The 17,439-nt window shown below is 59.5% G+C and overlaps 1 protein-coding gene across 3 annotated transcripts in view; it reads left to right on the top strand.

The window, feature by feature from the left end:
* The window catches only part of EEFSEC (eukaryotic elongation factor, selenocysteine-tRNA specific), a 182,858-nt gene that overhangs the window by 127,266 nt on the left and 38,153 nt on the right, over positions 1–17,439 (top strand). For 2 of the 3 annotated variants that reach the window (XM_079122118.1, XM_079122119.1), the window contains exon 5: positions 14,527–15,138. The exons of the other annotated variant lie outside the window; for it this stretch is intronic. In XM_079122118.1, coding sequence (XP_078978244.1) covers positions 14,527–15,138 — 612 coding nt within the window. The remainder of the gene's footprint in view (positions 1–14,526; positions 15,139–17,439) is intronic. 3 annotated transcript variants of the gene reach the window in all.

Genomic DNA, 17,439 nt, shown 5'->3' with positions numbered 1-17,439 from the left:
TCTGACCGAGCCCAGCCCAGCCCTGTGCGACACCTCGTGGCCTTCTGCTACCAGCTGGCAGTTCCAGCTTCATGGCCTGACCTTCGGGCCCTGGGACCTTCCCACTTGTACGCTCTGCTCTCACCGCCCTCTGATGGAGGGTGCGCCCTCCCCAGGCCACCGGGCCTTCTGCTGAGCAGCCCTTTCCGTGCCTAGCATGGGTGTCACCTGCTGTCGGGGGTTTCTCCCAAGTTTCCTGACGAGTGGTAACTGGCTGCTTCCTGGAGCCTCCCCGACGGCCCTGGCCGCGAGGCGCACGGGACCTTGCTGCGGGGCGAGGTTGTGTCCAGCTCCTCTTTGGGTCTTCAGACGGTGTAATGCGGAGAACGCAGGCTCCGTGATCAGGAGGCTGCGAGGACACGTGCCCAGCCTGGTCCCCGTGTTTGCCAGCCACGTGGCCGTGAGCTCTGGCTCCTGAGCTACGAAGGCCGCGGGGGCCTCCCAGCAGGACCGTGCGACGCTGGGCGAGGGCCTCGGCTGATCCAGCAACCCGGTGGCAAGCTCCGTCCCTTGCCGAGGTTGGCGGGGCCGAGTTTCCCGGTGGCTTCGTTCCAGTTGACAGATTAAATGACTTTCCACCTCCGGCCGGGTGTCATGGTGGGTAGAAGATGTCCTGGATCTGCTGGAGGCGGCAGTTTCTCTCAGTGAGCCGACAGAACCGCCTGTCCCTGCCCTGCTCTTGGGGTCCTTCCCCTCGCCCTCCCACCAGGACGGAGGCAGGAGCGGGACCCTCTCCTCTCCTTGTGCCCGCGCAGGTCAGCTGGGGATGCCGGCGCCTCCCTGACCTTACCCCAGCGTCTCGCACGTCTGCCCGCACCGCCGGCCCCTGTCCCAGGGCGGATCCCTGTCCGCAAGCCACTGTCACCCCGCTGACTGGCTTCGCTGCCCCGCCCACTTCCTGAGCTGGGGACCTGGCCCGTAGGGAGTCAGGGTGAGGCCAGAGGCAGCTGGCGGAGGGCGGTGTCCCCGGCACCCGCAGAGGCGCACCTCTGACGCCTTCGCCAGCTCGGGGGCAAGGCAGCCTGCGCCCCCATTTCACAGATGAGGAAACGGAGGCCCAGAGAGGTGGACGCGAACCCAGGGTGCGAGCCCACACCCGGGTCTGTGTGCGTGGGAAGCCCTGCCCAGCGCCTCTCGGAACCTGGGTCACCAAGGGGCCTTGGGGACAGCCACACCTTTTCCACCTGGACCGTGTTTCTGTCTGTACTTTCCCAGATCCTGAGCGCTGCTCAGCTGCCTTGTCCCTCGGGGCGGAGCCGCAGGCCGCGGGCAGCAGCCAGCCCGCCCTGGGGGGGTCGGCGGCCTCAGGGCTCCTCCGTAATCTCTCTATCCACCCGGCCTTCATTTTAATTTGCAAAATTGAACCCAGATCGCAGCAGCAAAGCCAGGGGCCGGTAAATATTCATGCCTCAGTGAACCAGGGTGGCTCCATTACGGCCCGAGATTGCGGGAATTACCTGGGGATCATGTATATTCATGGCCGATCTCCATCCGCGATAGCGCCCTCCTCCCGTTGGCCTGTGTCGCGTCCTCGCCGCAAACAGGCCGCGGCTTCGCTCCTAAGCCCCTGAAAGTCACCCCGAGCGAGCGCAGGGCGGCTGCTCCCGGGAGGCGGCCGGCGTGACAACCTGGCGGGACCGGGCTGCGCCTCCCCCGGGTCCGGATGGCGCGCACGGTGGCTTCGTCGCCTGCCCGCCTGCCCCCGAGGAGGGCCTTCCGTGCACAGTGCCCGGAGCAACCACCGCCCACCCCCGACGCCTCGCTGCCCGATGGCCCGGTGCCGCTGGGTTTCTGTCCCCGGGCCTCAGTGCAGAGCCCCTCAGCCTAGCCAGCCGCACGCTTTCGGTCTTGATTTGTTTGTTTTTGTTTTCAAATAAAAAGCCCTAAAACCAGAGGCCGTGTAGCCTGCACAACCTAAACTATTTACTGTCGCCTTTCACGGAAGAGTTTGTCACCTGCTTTGAGGACAAATGTCCAGGGCAAAATGTCTTTGCTCACGGTGCCCCTTGGAGTCTGTCCTTGCTGCTGGGTGTCCTGCCGGGCACTGGGCAGGCGTAGCACACGTCTTCTCTCTTCCCCTGTCAGTGTCCCCACAGTCCAGATGTTGGGGTGCTTATATCCATTTTTATTTTTTGTTTTTTTTGTACCTGGATTGAACCTAGGCACCAAGCCACATCCCCAGTGCTTTTCATATTTTATTTAGAGACAGGGTCTCACTGAGTTGCTTAGGGCCTCGCTAAGTGGCTGAGGCTGGCCTCCACCTTGCGATCCTCCTGCCTCAGCCTCCTGAGTCGCGGGGTGATGGGTGTGCAGCACCACGCCTGGTTTACTTCTCTTCTTTCTGAAAGGCAGCCGAGTTGCTTCGTGTGTGGCTGAGCTCAGCCCCCAGGAGGTGGCCACGAGTGGGGAGTCACCGGTGGAGAGGCGAAGACTCCCGGCAAGGATCCGATGGCTGGTCCCTCCTCCCTTTCCTCTGGGCCTCTATCCCACCCTTTAGTCCCCTGGAACAGTCTTAGTGACCCCGCCTGAGCTGCTTGACAGGCTGCAGACCTGCTTGAGCCCTGCTGCCTGTGTGGGCTGTGGCTGCCCCAGCCTGTCTCTGCAGGTCCCCTCCAGCAGACTCTGGTTTAGAGTGCCGGCTGCTTGCGTGTGAGTGCACTGGCTTGTCCCCAGGAAGGGCCCTCCCAGCCACCTGTGTTCCCGCATCATCACTGGGGGCCCACCTGCCAGAGGTTGGCACTGAGCTGCCTGCCCACCTGCCCCGGGGGTCTGTCACTGCCTTGATGGAGGTAAAAGGACCGTGGAGGAGGCTGCCTCTGCCCTGGGTCCTTGTGGCTATTAGTGGAGCCATGAAGAAGAGCTGCCAGTGGCCCAGTGGTTCCTGGCCTCCCCCGGCCCTCAGAGGGGTTGTCATCCCAGCGGCTTGGGAGGCTGAGGCAGGAGGATCGCAAGTTGGAGGCCAGCCTCAGCCATCTAACGAGGCCCTGAGCAACTCAGCGAGACCCTGTCTCTAAATAAAGTAAAAAAAGGGCTGGGAACGTGGCTCAGGGCTAGAGCACCCCTGGGTTTGATCCCTGGTACCCAAAACCCAGTACACCCCACTTCCCTGGTAGTTTCCTGCCACGAGTCTTTTAATTTCCCTCCTAGAATCTTAACAGCAAGCGCTTTTTCTTGAGTGCTCGGTCTGCCCTTGGCCCCTATTTCCACATGTTGAAGTTCTCACATGGTTCCCGCAGGTGATTAGGGTCCCCATTTTACCTGAGACCCGGAACAGGAGAGCAGCCCGCGGTTGACCCGCTGGGAAGCGGTAGGTCAGGCGACACGTTTAATTCCAATGCTACAAACTCCTGCCTCCCTGGAGCCACATGAGCCGTGGGCTTTCCTGCTGAAGCCAGCCCCGCGCTAAAGCCTTGGAGAGTTTTAGCCACTCTGGAAACCCCCTGGGGCAGGGCCGCGCTGGAGGCCAGCCCATCTGCTCGGTGGCCTCAGCAGCCACGTTCCTCAGCAGAGCAGAGGATGAGGAGTCAGAGGGTCCGAGTGGCTCTCAGTAGTGTCGCCCTCTGGAAGGCAGGTGCCGAGACTTGCCGCTCAGACCATGCTGCCCGAGGGGCGGTGGGCTCCCCTGGCTGTCTGGGCCCTCCCAGGGACTCAGAGTAGCCACATCTCTTTCCCAGAATGTGTCCCAGCCAATCACCTTCGGGGCCTGGGGCTAGGGAGACACCACCACCTGCCCCCGGGCCAGGAGGCCAGTTTCCTGCAGCATCAGTGCTGCCGAGAGCCGTTCTTCCCACCTTATTCTGACATGAAAGCCGTTGTGAACCACCGTGGCGCAGAGGACAAAACTGCCCGGGGACCTTGACCTCCTGTGCTCCCGGCTGGCGCTCGCTCTCCGCACCTGTTGCTAGTCCCCCCATGAGGCCGGGGCGGGACTCTCAGCAGCTCCACGGGCTGGGGGCTCTGCACACCTTTGGTTCTAGAAGATTCCAGGTCAGGCGGGAGGCGCTGCTACTAATGACTCTGCAGGACCGAGTTCTCCCGGGAGGAGGGACGCAGCCCAGGAGCGGAGTCGCTCTTGCTTTCTGAGACCAGCTTCTGACCCTTTCCTCCCTCCCCGCCCGAGAGCCAGCCCTGGCCCCTGCCCGCTGGCCCTGGGCACGCCGTCCCCCAGGGCTTGATGGCCTGGCTGCTGCTGGCCTCCGTGGCACGTGGACGGCCTTCCAGTGACTTATGCGAGTCTCAAATTCAGACCTTGAACTTGCCTGGGAGGTTTTTTTCCCCTTCATTCGAGTACTGAAGAGTAAACCTGGAAACCAGAGAGGAATCAACAGAAAAACAAAGAAGGAAAACGGCTCCTTAGCGCAGGTTCCCTTCCTTCGCCATCCCGGGTCCTCCTGGACAGACCGGAGCTCATGCTGCGTTTGGTGACAGTTTCCTCACCTGGCCAGCCGGGCCTCCGAGCCTCCGAGCGGCCAGGGGAGGGGGCGAAGGAGTCTGGGTGTGGAGGTTTGAGCCCTTTCCTCCCTTTCCCAGCGGAGGGGTTTGGCTGGAGGCTGGTTCTCGGTTTCCTCATCTGTTGAATGGTGCTGAGGGCATCCGCCTCCTGGGCAGTTATGAGGGTTGGAAAGATGCCACGTGCTGCTCTGCCTGGCCTGAGGTGGCCTGCCTGGGATGGGCCTTTGGTTGGGGAAGGAGGCTTCTGGGCCTTTCTGCAGCCTCAGTGGTCAGTGATAATGCATTCATGCAACTTGGTGGGTGGTCTTGTGTTTCTTTTTAAAATATTTGGGTTGTTCTTTTTTAGCACCAGGGATTGAACCCAGGGCTGCTTAACCATGGAGCCACCTCCCCAGCCTTTTTTATATTTTATTTAGAGACAGGATCTCTCTGAGCTGCTTAGGGCCTTGCTAAGTAGCTGAGGCTGGCCTCCACATCATGATCCTCCTGCCTCAGCCTCCTGAGCTGCTGGAATTCTAGGCGTGCGCCACTTTGTCCAACAAAAATTTAGGTTGTTCTTTAAGTCTTTCTCCCGTATATCAGTGCCATGCATCATTACTTTAGAAATTATTATGAAATATAAATAAACCTGGGGGTGGGGAACTTACCAGAAAACCTACCACCTAGTGGAAACTACTATATAGAGTTAAGGTTATATGTAAAATATATTTTTGTAGCTTAATTGTTTGTTATTAGAGGGGAAGCATTTTCCCATGTCAGAGAAATTGCTTCACATATTAGGTGACATCTTGCCTGCTACTTGTAAGGGATCCCACAGAAACCATGCCCGTGGAAAGCCTGCTGAGGGGCCACACGGCGCGGGGACCTGGGCCCGTGCGGGTCCATCTGTGCGGCTGGGTGCGGACTCGGGCCCTTGGAGAGCCGGGCCCGCTGCGGGGCCTCGCCGTGCTGCAGCTCCTCCTGGCCAGCCCAGGACAGGCCGGCCTCCTGAAGAGTCCTTGTCCCCAGCAGCCCGAGGCCGGGGAACAGTGGAGGCCAGTGTGTGGAGAGCAGAAGCACCGCGGCCGCGTGATGGGTTCTCAGTTTTATGGGAGGACGCGTTGCAGAGGGTGGTGAAGGGGACCTCGAGCTTCGCGGCAGGCGCTTGGCACCTTCATGGATTTTCGTTGTCACGGTGGCAGGAGGGGGACGGGCAGGCTCGCCTGTGAGGTCACCGTGGAGGCACCGCCAGGTCCCCTCCCGCCTCCCAGGGTGTCCGCTGTGTGGCCGCCACGGGGCTGGGGTCGGTGGTGGCCTCGGGGCTGGTGTGGAAGACCCCCAGAAAACAGCCCCGCACAGCCCCGCGTTGGAACTAGGCTGGGGGTCGCCAGTGCCGGAGGCCCTGAGATCCGAGAGGAGGACTCAGGAGAGGCGGGAGTGGCCGTGGGTCCTTGGGTCCCCTCAGCCACGCTGTGTCCAAGGACCTTCCAGGGAGGACGTGCAAGCCCTCCACCAGTCTGGCTGATGGGGCGTCTCATGTTGAGACAGGGTCTCACTGAGTTGCTCAGGGCCTCATTAAGTGGCTGAGGCTGGCTTCCCCCTTGCAGTCCTCCTGCCTCAGCCTCCCAAGGCGCCAGGATGCCCAGTGTGCACCACGGCGTCAAGCATGGTGACATCGTTAGGGCCGACAGACAGAGCTCCGCATTGCTGATCTCAGAACGGGGGTGGGGAGCAGTCACTTTTCACATTTACACAGGGATCTCTGAGGGCTGGTCTCCCCAGCTCCCTCCCCAGAGGACAATTGGCCTTTTGTCTGAGGCCTGGTGGAATTTCTGCCTAGAACAGGCTCTTGCTCGGCCTTGGCCAACATGCTCCTGTCCTGAGGGCCACGGAGGAGGCCAGGTGGGAGGTGCGGTCTCTCAGGGCTGCCAGGAGCCCGTTCCCTGGCTCAGTGCCCAGGGACAGCTGAGCCCACGAAGGCCAGCAGGCGGGGCCTGCTCAGACCTCCTTCCCTGTGCCTGGCGCGGGTCCCTGCCTTGGCGCCGCGTGGGGCTCACAGGAGGGTTTTGCCCCGGCTCTTGGGAAGCCTCAGAGACTCCAGAGAGCCCTTCTGCTGCTTCTGGTGGGGGCGTGCCAGCCTCTGCAGAGAGCCACAAGGTCTAGCACAGCTAGCGCGTGACACGCACACGCCTTCTCGCCCAGTGTCTGGATCAGGGGAACCGCTGCGCATGCAAGCTGCTGCGTGCACCATCATGGGGGCTTTGGGGGTACCAGGGATTGAGCCCAGGGGCGCTCAACCACTGAGCCCCATCCCCAGCCCTTTTTCTATTTTACTTAGAGACAGGCTCTCACTGAGTTGCTGAGGCTGGCCTCCAACTTCCAATCCTCCTGCCTCAGCCTCCTGAGCCACTGGAATAATAGGCATGTGACTTTTTTATAGCAACAACTAGCAACCTTTGCATCCATCAATAAGGACATGGGCAAATGACAGATGGAGTTCTCATAGAAAAAAATGCAGGAGTCAAAAATAACTTGTGTGTGTATCTGAATGTGAACCGATGTCAAAAGTAAAACATAGAAAGAAGAGAATTAAACAATAACAAGATATCACTGTATACACCAGGGAGTATCTAAGGACACATCCATGGGTGCACATGGATGGACGTGAAGGAGACATGAAGAATTCATAAGGGCCAGGCACGATGGCACACCTATCATCCCAGTGGCTCCGGAGGCTGAGGCGGGGGATCACGAGTTGGAGGCCAGCCTCAGCCACTTAGCGAGGCCCTGAGCAACTCAGCAAGACCCTGTCTCTAAATAAAATACAAAATAGGGCTGGGGATGTGGCTCAGTGGTTAAACACCCCTGGGTTCCATCCCTGGTACCAAAGAAAAAAGAATTCATAAAGGTAATTACTCCAGAGGAGTCGGAGGAAGGCAGTAGGATTACAGGTCTTCAACTCAATGTCACGACTTAAACGTGCCAGTGACAGAATCTGAGCAGTCAATCCCAGATGCTGGGAACCGGGTGATTATGATGTCAGCTGACTCTGTACCTCTCTGAATGACTTTAAGTTCTCCAAAAATTAGTGTGTGTGTGGGGGGGTTCGCGCCCACGTCTGATCTGCAGCTCCATCCGTGGCCCCAGAGGACCTGCCAGGGAACCTGGGTCTGGCCCAGCAGGGGGGCCCTGGCAGCCCCCAGGGGGCCCCTGCACTGTCCTCGGAGCCCTGGGTTTGAGTTTTTGTGTGCGAGATGCGATTAAATGCATTAGGCAGAGGAAAATGCCTTATCTGTACACAGCCTAGCTCAAGGAGGGGGAAATAAGAGCATCTAAATTGAAACCTTATTAAGCGAAATTGGTTAGGTCTGATGTAGCCCAACTAGACTGATCTTTAAAAGCTTATTTCATTCCCCGCCTCCAGCCTGAACCTCTTTGAATTGAAGTAACTGATCCCACCGTAAGCTTATTAGTGTCAAAGCTCGTATGTGTCTTTCCTCTCCGATTTACATTTTATTAAGTAATGATGAACTCGCGAGGTCCCGACCCCAGGCTTTGGCACAGCCAGGAGCTTCCAGGCTCATTAATGGAATGAAAACTGGATAAAATAGCGGTCCAATCTCATTACAGCCAGTACCGTTATCGCCAGCATCTCTGCACATCACAGTGACTGCTAACACGAGGCCACTCCACGCCGGCGTCTGTTGATCCTATAGGTTTCCAGAAGGGTCCCGAACATGGCCGACCCTTTACAGAGTGTCGTGGTGGGGTTGGACTGTCCATTTCATATAGAAAGACTGGTCCCGAACAGCTTGCATCTACCATGCAGCTCGGGAGGCTGAGACAGGAGGATCACAGGTTGGAGGCCAGCCTCAGCAACTCAGCGAGACCCTGTCTCTCAATAAAAAATAAAAAGGGCTGGGGATGAGGCTCAGCGAGTTCAATCCCTGGTACCAAAAAAAAGAACTTGTACCTGTTAGTAAAATGCACAGCTTCTGGTGGGGGGGCTACCTGTCTGCACAGAGCCATCAGGAGGATCTGTGTAAGTAAGACCGAAACGTGCCACACGCGTCTTCCCATCCAGTGTCGGCTTCAGAGAAACTGCCGCGTATGCAAGTTGATGCAGCTACCGTCATGGGGACTTTTCTGGGGTACCAGGGATTGAACCTAGGGGTGCTTAACCCCTGAGCCACATCCCCAGCCCTTTGTATATTTTATTTAGAGAACACATCTTGCTCAGTTGTTTAGGGCCTCACTAAGTTGCTGAGGCTGGCCTCCAACTTGCAATCCTCCTGCCTCAGCCTCCCCAGCTGCTGGGATTTCAGGTGCACACACCCAGCCTCCCAGGTTTCTTGGAGAATGGAATGGAATCGTGTCTGTAAAGCTTTCCCCCATCATAGGCAAGTCCTCCTTTTCTTTATCTTCTGATCTGTCCCGTGGTAAAATAATTCAGCTTATTCGAAGTGCTCACTGTTTTGTGCAAAGTGCAGGGAAGAGTCAAGATGAGCTCAGACACGGTGCTTCCCACCTCCAGCCTCTCCCCTGGAGGTTTTCATCAGCCTCAGGAGGCACTCACCAGAGCGACCAGATGGCTTTGTGTACAGGACCTCACAAAATCAGGTTGCAAGCACTCAAATGATCAGGAAGAGCATGTGAGCACATCAGCCCTGGGAGCGATCAGAGAGGGTGTTTATTCTCATTTGTGCAACCAGCACACTGGACAGAAAACTGGGGGTGACTGGGGTCAGGGGCAGTGGGACCAAAAACTACCCGTGGGCTCAGTTGGAGTTCGTTGCTGAGCTTTGCTGGTGGCCTAGGACAGAAGAGGGGCCTGGACTGGGCTGGCCTCTGCCACTGCAGCCAGGTGCTGGGCTGGCCTCACCCTCCTGGACTGCACGCCCCCGCCCAAGGAAGGGCCTCCGCTCACTGGCCCCTGGGCGTTGATGGAGAGGTTAAGTGGTGTCCTGGAGTCCCCCTTCTGGATCCTTCTTTGGAGCACAAGTAGGGTGGCTGCACAGGGTCAGTGGCCCAAGATGCACAGCCATTTGGAAGCCGGCACCCTGACAGTCTGAGCCCAGTACCCGGGGGCCGGAGCCTGCGCCTGCGCAGTCTGCAGCCGGCCCGGGGCGGGGTGTCTGCGCAGCAGCTCAGGAGGCTGCAGGATGCCGGGTCCGCCTCGGAGTCCCAGCATTTATTGTCCTAAGCCTTGGCCTGTTTGCTTGGTGACCTCGGAGACGCCCAAAACCTCTGTCTCTTCATCCATAAAATTGAATGTAAAAATACCACCCTGCTTCTGAGGGCCGCCCGGAGGATGCTCCGTGTCCTTGTTCATCTGAAGGGACCAGAGTGCTTAGCAAGCGCCCGCCTGGCTGCCCAGGACCCTGCGTTTGCAGGGTGCGTTGCTCACTCGCCACCTGTGCCTCCCGCGGGCGGGCTAAGGGCTGGAGAGGGGCCCAGGGGAGCAGAGCTGAGGGCAGCCCTCGCGCCCGCACGTCCACACATCCATGGCTCCTGAGGCCTCCTGTGTGCCAGGCACTGTCCCAGGGGGCAAGGTGAGAGAAATGGCAAACCACAGGGCCCCGTCCCATGCAGGTGCCTTCCAGTGCCGGAGAGTCAGTGCATACGTGCAGAATAGCAAGCTTGGACTTCGGCCAAGTGACTTGCGCACAGAGACCAGAAGGAAACGAGGAAGCGAGTGGGCGGCCGTCTGGGGAGAGCATCTCTGTCAGAGGAGCTGGTGCAAAGGCCCTGGGGCAGGAGCAGGCCGGGGATGTGTAGGGCACGGGAAGCCAGAGGCTGCTGTGACTGAAGGGAGGTGACAGGAGCCGGACCTGGGACCTTGTGACTCATGAGAAGGACCCGAACGTGTACAGAGGGGGATGGGAAGGCTTTGGCGTTTGGGGGCAAAGCCTGTCCCCGGCTTTCGTGGGCCGGTCCTCCTTCCCGAAGCTGGGCCTCACGCTCTCCATTCCAGTCCCCTCAGCCCACAGACCCCAGGGCGCTTCCTCCTCCGCCTGGGCTCAGCTCCAGGGCCACTCCTCTGGAGGCCACCCCGGCCACCCCGCTGTCCTGTGCCTGGCTTCCCTTTTCCTCTCGGCTCCTGTGCCCAGGGCTGTGATCTGCATCTGCTGGTCGACGCTCCAGGCCAGGCTGTCGCCCCTGCCAGGCACCGACTGCCCAGGACCGCCCCACGGCCCTGCCTGGCCTGGACCTCAGGGCCTCAATAAATAAGCATCCTTGATACCCAAACATGAATACTGTATGACACGTCGAGATCAATAAATGTTGATCAGTAATGGATACCAACTACGAAATCCTTGACCTTACTAGTTTCCAGAATGATGTCATATGATATTGATTAATATTGATATTAATGATCACGTTAGTCATATCACAATATTGATATTATGTGACAATAATATATGTGTATCATGCAATATGTAATATATAGTATTGTTATAGTTATTATAGTTACATATATATCATTATTGTTATAAACATATACTATTGCACTAAGTAAAGACAGTATTAAAATAATATCAATGTTATCAATATTAAGAAATACTAATAATATCAATTACATAACAGTTAATATACAGTGTAATAGATTGATATTAAGTGATACTATGTTAATCATATTGATATTAACATATGACATAGTACTATAATACATATAATATATACAACATATGATATATAGTGTATACAGTGTGTTATAAATATATATCACACAATGTTAACGTAATATATAGCACTATTAATATTAAAACCAGCTGGGTGCAGTATCGCATGCCTATAATCCCAGCAACTCTGGAGGCTGAGGCAGGAGGATCACAAGTTGGAGGCCAGCCTCAGCCACTTAGCGAGGCCCTAAGCAACTCAACGAGACCTGTCTCTAAATAAAACATAAAAAGGGCTGGGGATGGGGCTCAGTGGGTAAGCACCCCTGGGTTCAGTCCCTGGGACCAAAAAATTAATATCAATGATATTTTGACCATATTTTAATCTATATTAACATTGATCATTATCAATAACTTACCAGTCCTAATGTCGAGCTGCGCATGATGCCGCACAGCTTGGTGTGTTCACATAACAATGTCGGGATGGACTGGCGTTGTCCGTCAGTGCTGATGTTAACGATAGCTGGTGTTGGTGCTGACGGTCGCTGCTGGCGGTGCCTCCGCTGCTAGCCACTGACACAGGTACTGGGAGGCGCTGGGCGACCGAGCTGCTGACAGGATCTAACCCTAACCACCTGCAGGGGCGGCCTCCCCCTTGGGCCACTGGAGTCCGCCACTCTGCACGTGCGAGCTCACCGGCCTTCGGTCCCTGCAGCGTCCCGCGTCCCTCGGTGGAGCCCGCTGTCTGCACTCGCCCTGTGACAGTCCCCGTCTTTTTCTGCCTCTCAATTTCCGGTCTAGGCCCTTAAAACCCCCATTAGCACAGTGACTGTCCCTCTGCTCCTTCCCGGTGCCCGTGAGGCGCCCCTGAGGTGCCCATGAGTCCAGCCCTTGGAACACGGCCTGTCACCAGGGGCGCCGCTCTGGAGCAGCCTTGCTGCCCTTGGCCTTGGTCACCGGGATGGGGGACGGGCTTGGGACAGCAGGACGGAGCTGCTCAGCTGCTCAACTGAGGGCGGAGTTTTTGTTTTTGTTTCTGTTTTTTTCTAACCAGGGATTGAATCCACTGAGCCACCTCCCCAGCCCTTTTTCCATTTTATTTAGAGACAGGGTCTCACTGAGTTGCTTAGGGCCTCACTAAGTGGCTGAGGCTGGCCTCCACCTTGTGATCCTCCTGCCTCAGCCTCCCGAGCTACTGGGATGACAGGTGTGCCCCTCCATGCCCGACTGGGCTGGGTTTTAACATGACCTGTCATAAGTGGGGTTGCTCAGCAGCCCCTTGTGCTGGGCACAGCGGATGCAGAAGTAGGCAGATCATGGTCTCTGTCTCTGTTTCCAAGGGAAAGACGCAAATCTGACAGGCAGAAATGAAGAACTCAGTGCCAAATGTTGGGGAGGACGCCTCACCATTGGGTGTCTCATGGAGTTCTTTTACTGGTCTAAAAAATTGAGCACTGGTTTCCCTACAGCCCTGCAGTTCTACCCAGGGCCAATGGCTCTGACACCCTCCCCTCCCCCACCCAGTGCACCAGGCGGGATTCTTGTGAGAGAAGGAATTCATTCCCTCATTTTCCAGCAAAAACCTGAAACTGCAAGGCGTGGTGGTGCATGACTAATCCTAGCAGCTCGGGAGGCTGAGGCAGGAGGATGGCAAGTTGGAGGCCAGCCTCTGCAACTTCGCAAGGCCCTGTGCAACTCAGCGAGACCCTGTCTCTAAATAAAACATAAAAAGGGCTGGCGTGTGGCTCGGGTGAAGCAGCCCTGGATTATATCCCGGTACCAAAAGAGATAGGGGAGGCAGCTTACCTGGGGTGGGGGGTCGCGCTTCAGGGAGAGAAGCAAAGCCCATTCCCCCAGCCGAGGGTCCTTCCAGGAGGACAGTCTCCCGTGGTCCCTCCAGGCCCCTGGCCTGTCGCCTGACCAGACCCTCTCAGAGACGTGTCGAGTTTCTTCTTGATTGATCTTGGCTGTGGCTTTTGACACGCGCGTCTCACTTTCTCTGCCCCTGACCCCTCGGGTAGGTGGTTAATGATCTGTAAACAAACACAGGAGTCTGACGGTTCTGGAAGGTTCCCGGGGCCGCGTGCCTGAGCACAGCACCCGGCCCCTGCACGCCAGCCCGGGCAGCGCGGAAGCTTGTCACCCAAGGGTCGCAGATCAGAAGCGTGGGAGAGCCGTCTCCATCTGCGCCAGGGCGGGGCACGGGGACGTGGTTCCTTCACCTGGGGACGTGTGCGGGACGCTCCGGTGTCTGTTCCTGATTTGTGGCAGCCGAGGCCCGCCCGTGTGGCCCTCGGTGTTATCTTTCAGAAACGAGATAAGATCAGGTTACCCCTCTGCTGAAGCCCCTGTGTGACCTCCAGGAGGCCCGGCCCAGCAAGCAGGGCGCCCAGGCCCTGACCTCCCCGCAGCCTCGGCCCTGGGCCTTCCCTCGCCGGTTCCTGGCTCTGGATCTCCACCTTGCTGGCTGCCCCGTGGCTCAGGTCACGGCCCAGACACGGAGCCCAGCGCAAGGCCTCTCCCTGCACCCTTCCAAAGCAGCGATGGGGCCACCCCAGGCCCCGTCCGCTGCTGCCCTCAGAGCATGCGCCGTACCTCTGCGCCGCCCCGTCATGCACTTACATGTGTACGCGCATCATTTTGTTGATAGAAATTGATATTAACGCACATATTTCCTCCCTATAGCATGTTGTCTGTCTGGCTATTAAGCTGTTCTTTTCTCCTCGGTCCTGGAAATGGAATCCAGGGTGGCTTTACCACTGAGCTACGCCCCCAGCCCTTTCTATTTTATTTTGAGACACAGTCTGGCTCAGTTGCTGAGGCTGGCCTCCCCTGGGCGATCCTCCTGCCTCAGCCTCCCAAGTCTCCCGGGTTACAGGTGTGGGCCACTGTGCCTGGGTGACATCAAGCTCCTGAGACAGAGCTTATGCTTCTCCTTCCCCTGGAGCAGAGCCAGGCACATAGTAGGCACTCCGGGAACATGTGGGGAACGAATAAAGACTGCTTTGCCCCAGGGAAGGGCGGCAGCCAGCAGGTAGGTGGTAGATCGAGACTGGACCGGATGGCGGGGAGGGCTGTGTGACTCAGGGTGAGGGGACAAGCCCTGCCCTCGGGGGTCTGGCTGGTGTTCCAGAGCAGCCTGTAGGCTGGGGAGGCAGGCTGGGCGACACTCCTCTGCGGAGGCCTGGCAGGCGCCAGAGTGGCTGGTGTCCAGGGGAAGCCGGGGACACACAGCGGGTCTGGGATTCCGCTGCTGTGACCACGGCCCCCTCCTGGAGTGGTCTGAGGCTTGGGCACCGAGGCCTGGCCCTGTCTTGCGGGGCGGCCGCGGGCACTGGGTTTCCAGCACGGTCCTGAGGGCCAGGCAGCCGGGGACGGGCCTCCCGCGGGCCTCACCGAGGCCTGCTGTCTGAAGCGCTGCCCGTCTCGCCCGCAGGTGGTGAAGAAGGTCAAGTCCATGCAGATGTTCCACACGCCCGTGTCCTCGGCCGCGCAGGGAGACCGCCTGGGCGTCTGCGTCACCCAGTTCGACCCGAAGCTGCTGGAGCGCGGGCTGGTGTGCGCCCCCGACTCCCTGCACACCGTGCACGCGGCGGTCATCTCCGTGGAGAAGATCCCCTACTTCCGGGGCCCGCTGCAGACCAAGGCCAAGTTCCACATCACCGTGGGCCACGACACGGTCATGGGCCGCCTCATGTTCTTCAGCCCCGAGCCCCAGCACTTCGACCAGCCGCCCCAGCTGGACGCCTTCGACTTCTCTCGCGAGTACCTCCTCCAGGACCAGCTCCTCAGCCCCGACGGCGCGCCCGCTGAGGGCCGCTGCCCCCGGCAGCAGTGGGCCCTGGTGGAGTTCGAGAAGCCCATCACCTGCCCGCGGCTGTGCCTGGTCATCGGCTCCAGGCTGGACGCCGACATCCACGCCAACACGTGCCGCCTGGCCTTCCACGGCAGGCTGCTGTGCGGACTGGTGGACAGGAACTACGCGGAGAGCGTGCTGCCCGCGCTCAGGGTCTACAAGCTGAAGCACAGGCACGGCCTCGTGGAGCGGGTGAGTCGCCCAGGGAGGCCGGGAGCCGCAGGCCCGTCCCTCAGGAGCCTGCTCCTCCTGGGTCACAGGGACCAAAGCCAGGGGTGCCTGACCTCGGGGCCACCTCCCTGCCCTCTTTATATTTTGTTTAGAGACAGGGCCTCGCTGAGTTGCTGAGGCTGGCCTCCAACTTGCCATCCTCCTGCCTCAGCCTCCCAAGCCACTGGGATGACGGGCTACAACTGGTTTTTTTTGGTGGTACCAGGGATTGAACCCAGGGGTACTTGATCACTGAGCCACATCCCCAGTCCTAATGTGTATTTTATTGAGAGACAGGGTCTCCCCGAGTTGCTCAGGACCTTGCTGAGTTATTGAGGCTGGCCTCCCACTTGCAATCCTCCTGCCTCAGCCTCCCAAGTTGCTGGGATGACAGGTGTGCACCGCTGCACCCGGCTCCAGCCACTGTACTTTCTAGACTAGACGCTGAGGCCCAGAGCATCAGGTGGCCTGGATTCTCCCCACCAGGCCACCACAAAGCCAGGCCTGCACCCTACCCCGCCAGCTGCCCCCGGCTGCCATTTATGTAGGGGTGGGGCAGTCCCTGCAGACGCGGCATATGGAGACCAGACCCTGGCTCTCCGGCCCCCAGCGGGCCCTGCGCCTTCCTCAGGGAGCATGGCTGCCCATGTCCCCAGGGGGACACAATACGGGTCTGTGCTCAGCTGCAGAAGGGGCCAGCGGGCCAAGCGTGCCAGGGAGCAAGAGGAGGGAAGGCCCAGGAGGGTGGCCCTGCTGCCTGACGTGTCACAGGGTGGCTCCGACATGGCTGTCCATCCCGACATCCTGGATCCCTTCTCTGTGGGGACCTGCCCTCATCCACGTGCGGGGTGGGGCTCTGTATCCACCAGCCTTGGAGGAAAGGTGGCCGATGTCCAGCCTCAGTGTCCCTTGAGACAGGTGCCCGGCCGTGGGCCTGAGCACATCGGGATTGGCTGGGGGGTCCACGGCTTGGCCCGGCGGCAGCGAACTGGGCACAGGCCCTGGTGACCCCGCCGCGGGGGTCTACCCGGCATTCAGCCAGCACCGCTCCTCACAGGCAGGACAGTGGCCTCGCTCCTGCCGTCTGCAGCTGCCTGAGCTTCCCTCGCCCGCCTCCCCTCCCAGACGCTACAGCTTTTAGTCCTGGGGCTGAACCCAGGGGCGCTCAACCCCTGAGCCACTCCCAGCCCTTTTATATTTCATTTAGAGACAGGGCCTCACTTTTGCTGAGGCTGGCCTCCCACTTGCGATCCTCCTCCTGCCTCAGCCTCCCAAGTTGCTGGGATGACAGGCGTGCACCACCGCGCCCGGCGTGTTTTCTGTGGGATTGTCAGGAGCAGGACAAGAGGGGACAGGTGAGGGCCAGCACGTGCCCTGCCACACATGCTGGGCTCCGTGGCCCGCCCTCCCTGCCCTGGCGGCACTCAGCCCATCCAGATGGTCTTGTTGACAAGGAGCCCTGAGGCTGTCCTTTCCAGGCTGCTCTCGGCGGGGCAGGGACGACGTGCGTACCTGAGGTGTTCTGCCACCCCGTGAGGCTGGGCCTGGGGGGGCTGGCGGCTGGCAGATCCTGCTGTGTGACCAGCGCCCGCAGCTGAGCCCTGGGCCCAGACCCTGGCACTCGGGTCCCGAGCAGCCTGCCAGGGTCCAGGCTGCAGGGCCACCCGCACTTTTCTTGTTAGAAAACGGAGACCGTCCCCTACCTGGTGTCAAAGGCCGAGGGTCCTCCGGGCGCAGAAGGCCCTGATGAGCGGCGGGCGCATCATTACTGTTCTCTAGAACTTTCCTCGTGGCACCAAGGCCCGGGTTCCAGGTGGCTGGGGACAAGGGCTGGGTACCCCCGCCCCGGGGCCAGGCCTGCCTGGCACCTGCTGGCGCCACCCGGGAGGGCCTGAGGGCCGGGCGGCGGGAGCCTGCGACAGGGGCCACCCAAGTGTGAACACGCAGGCGCCACCCGGGCCTCGGCCGCTTTGAAGTCTGCGGCTGCCTCTGGCCCCCGGCCTGCCCGCTGCCCCGCCTGGCCACCAGGTCGGAGGTGGCGTGACTCCCAGTCCCTCCAGGAGCCAGGGTCCCCTGGAGCAGCGGTGGCAAGTCCTCTGCTCCCGGAGGAGGGTGCGTGGTGCCCTGGCCTCGGCCGCCCTGCTCCCAGCCCGGCCCTCCTCCCTCCCAGCTGCGCTCCAGGCCCAGGGAAGGTCCTCTCCTGTCCTCGGGGGTGTGGCTGCTGGGGCTGCCCGGGGCCTCTGTTCCTGCCCTGCCCTGCGTGGGTGGCTGGCGGCCTCACAG

The sequence above is a fragment of the Sciurus vulgaris genome (genome assembly GCF_902686455.1).
Source record: "Sciurus vulgaris genome assembly, chromosome: 19".
Classification (NCBI taxonomy): domain Eukaryota; kingdom Metazoa; phylum Chordata; class Mammalia; order Rodentia; family Sciuridae; genus Sciurus; species Sciurus vulgaris.
Note: the sequence above shows the minus strand (reverse complement) of the source record. Positions and strands in the feature narration are given on the sequence as shown.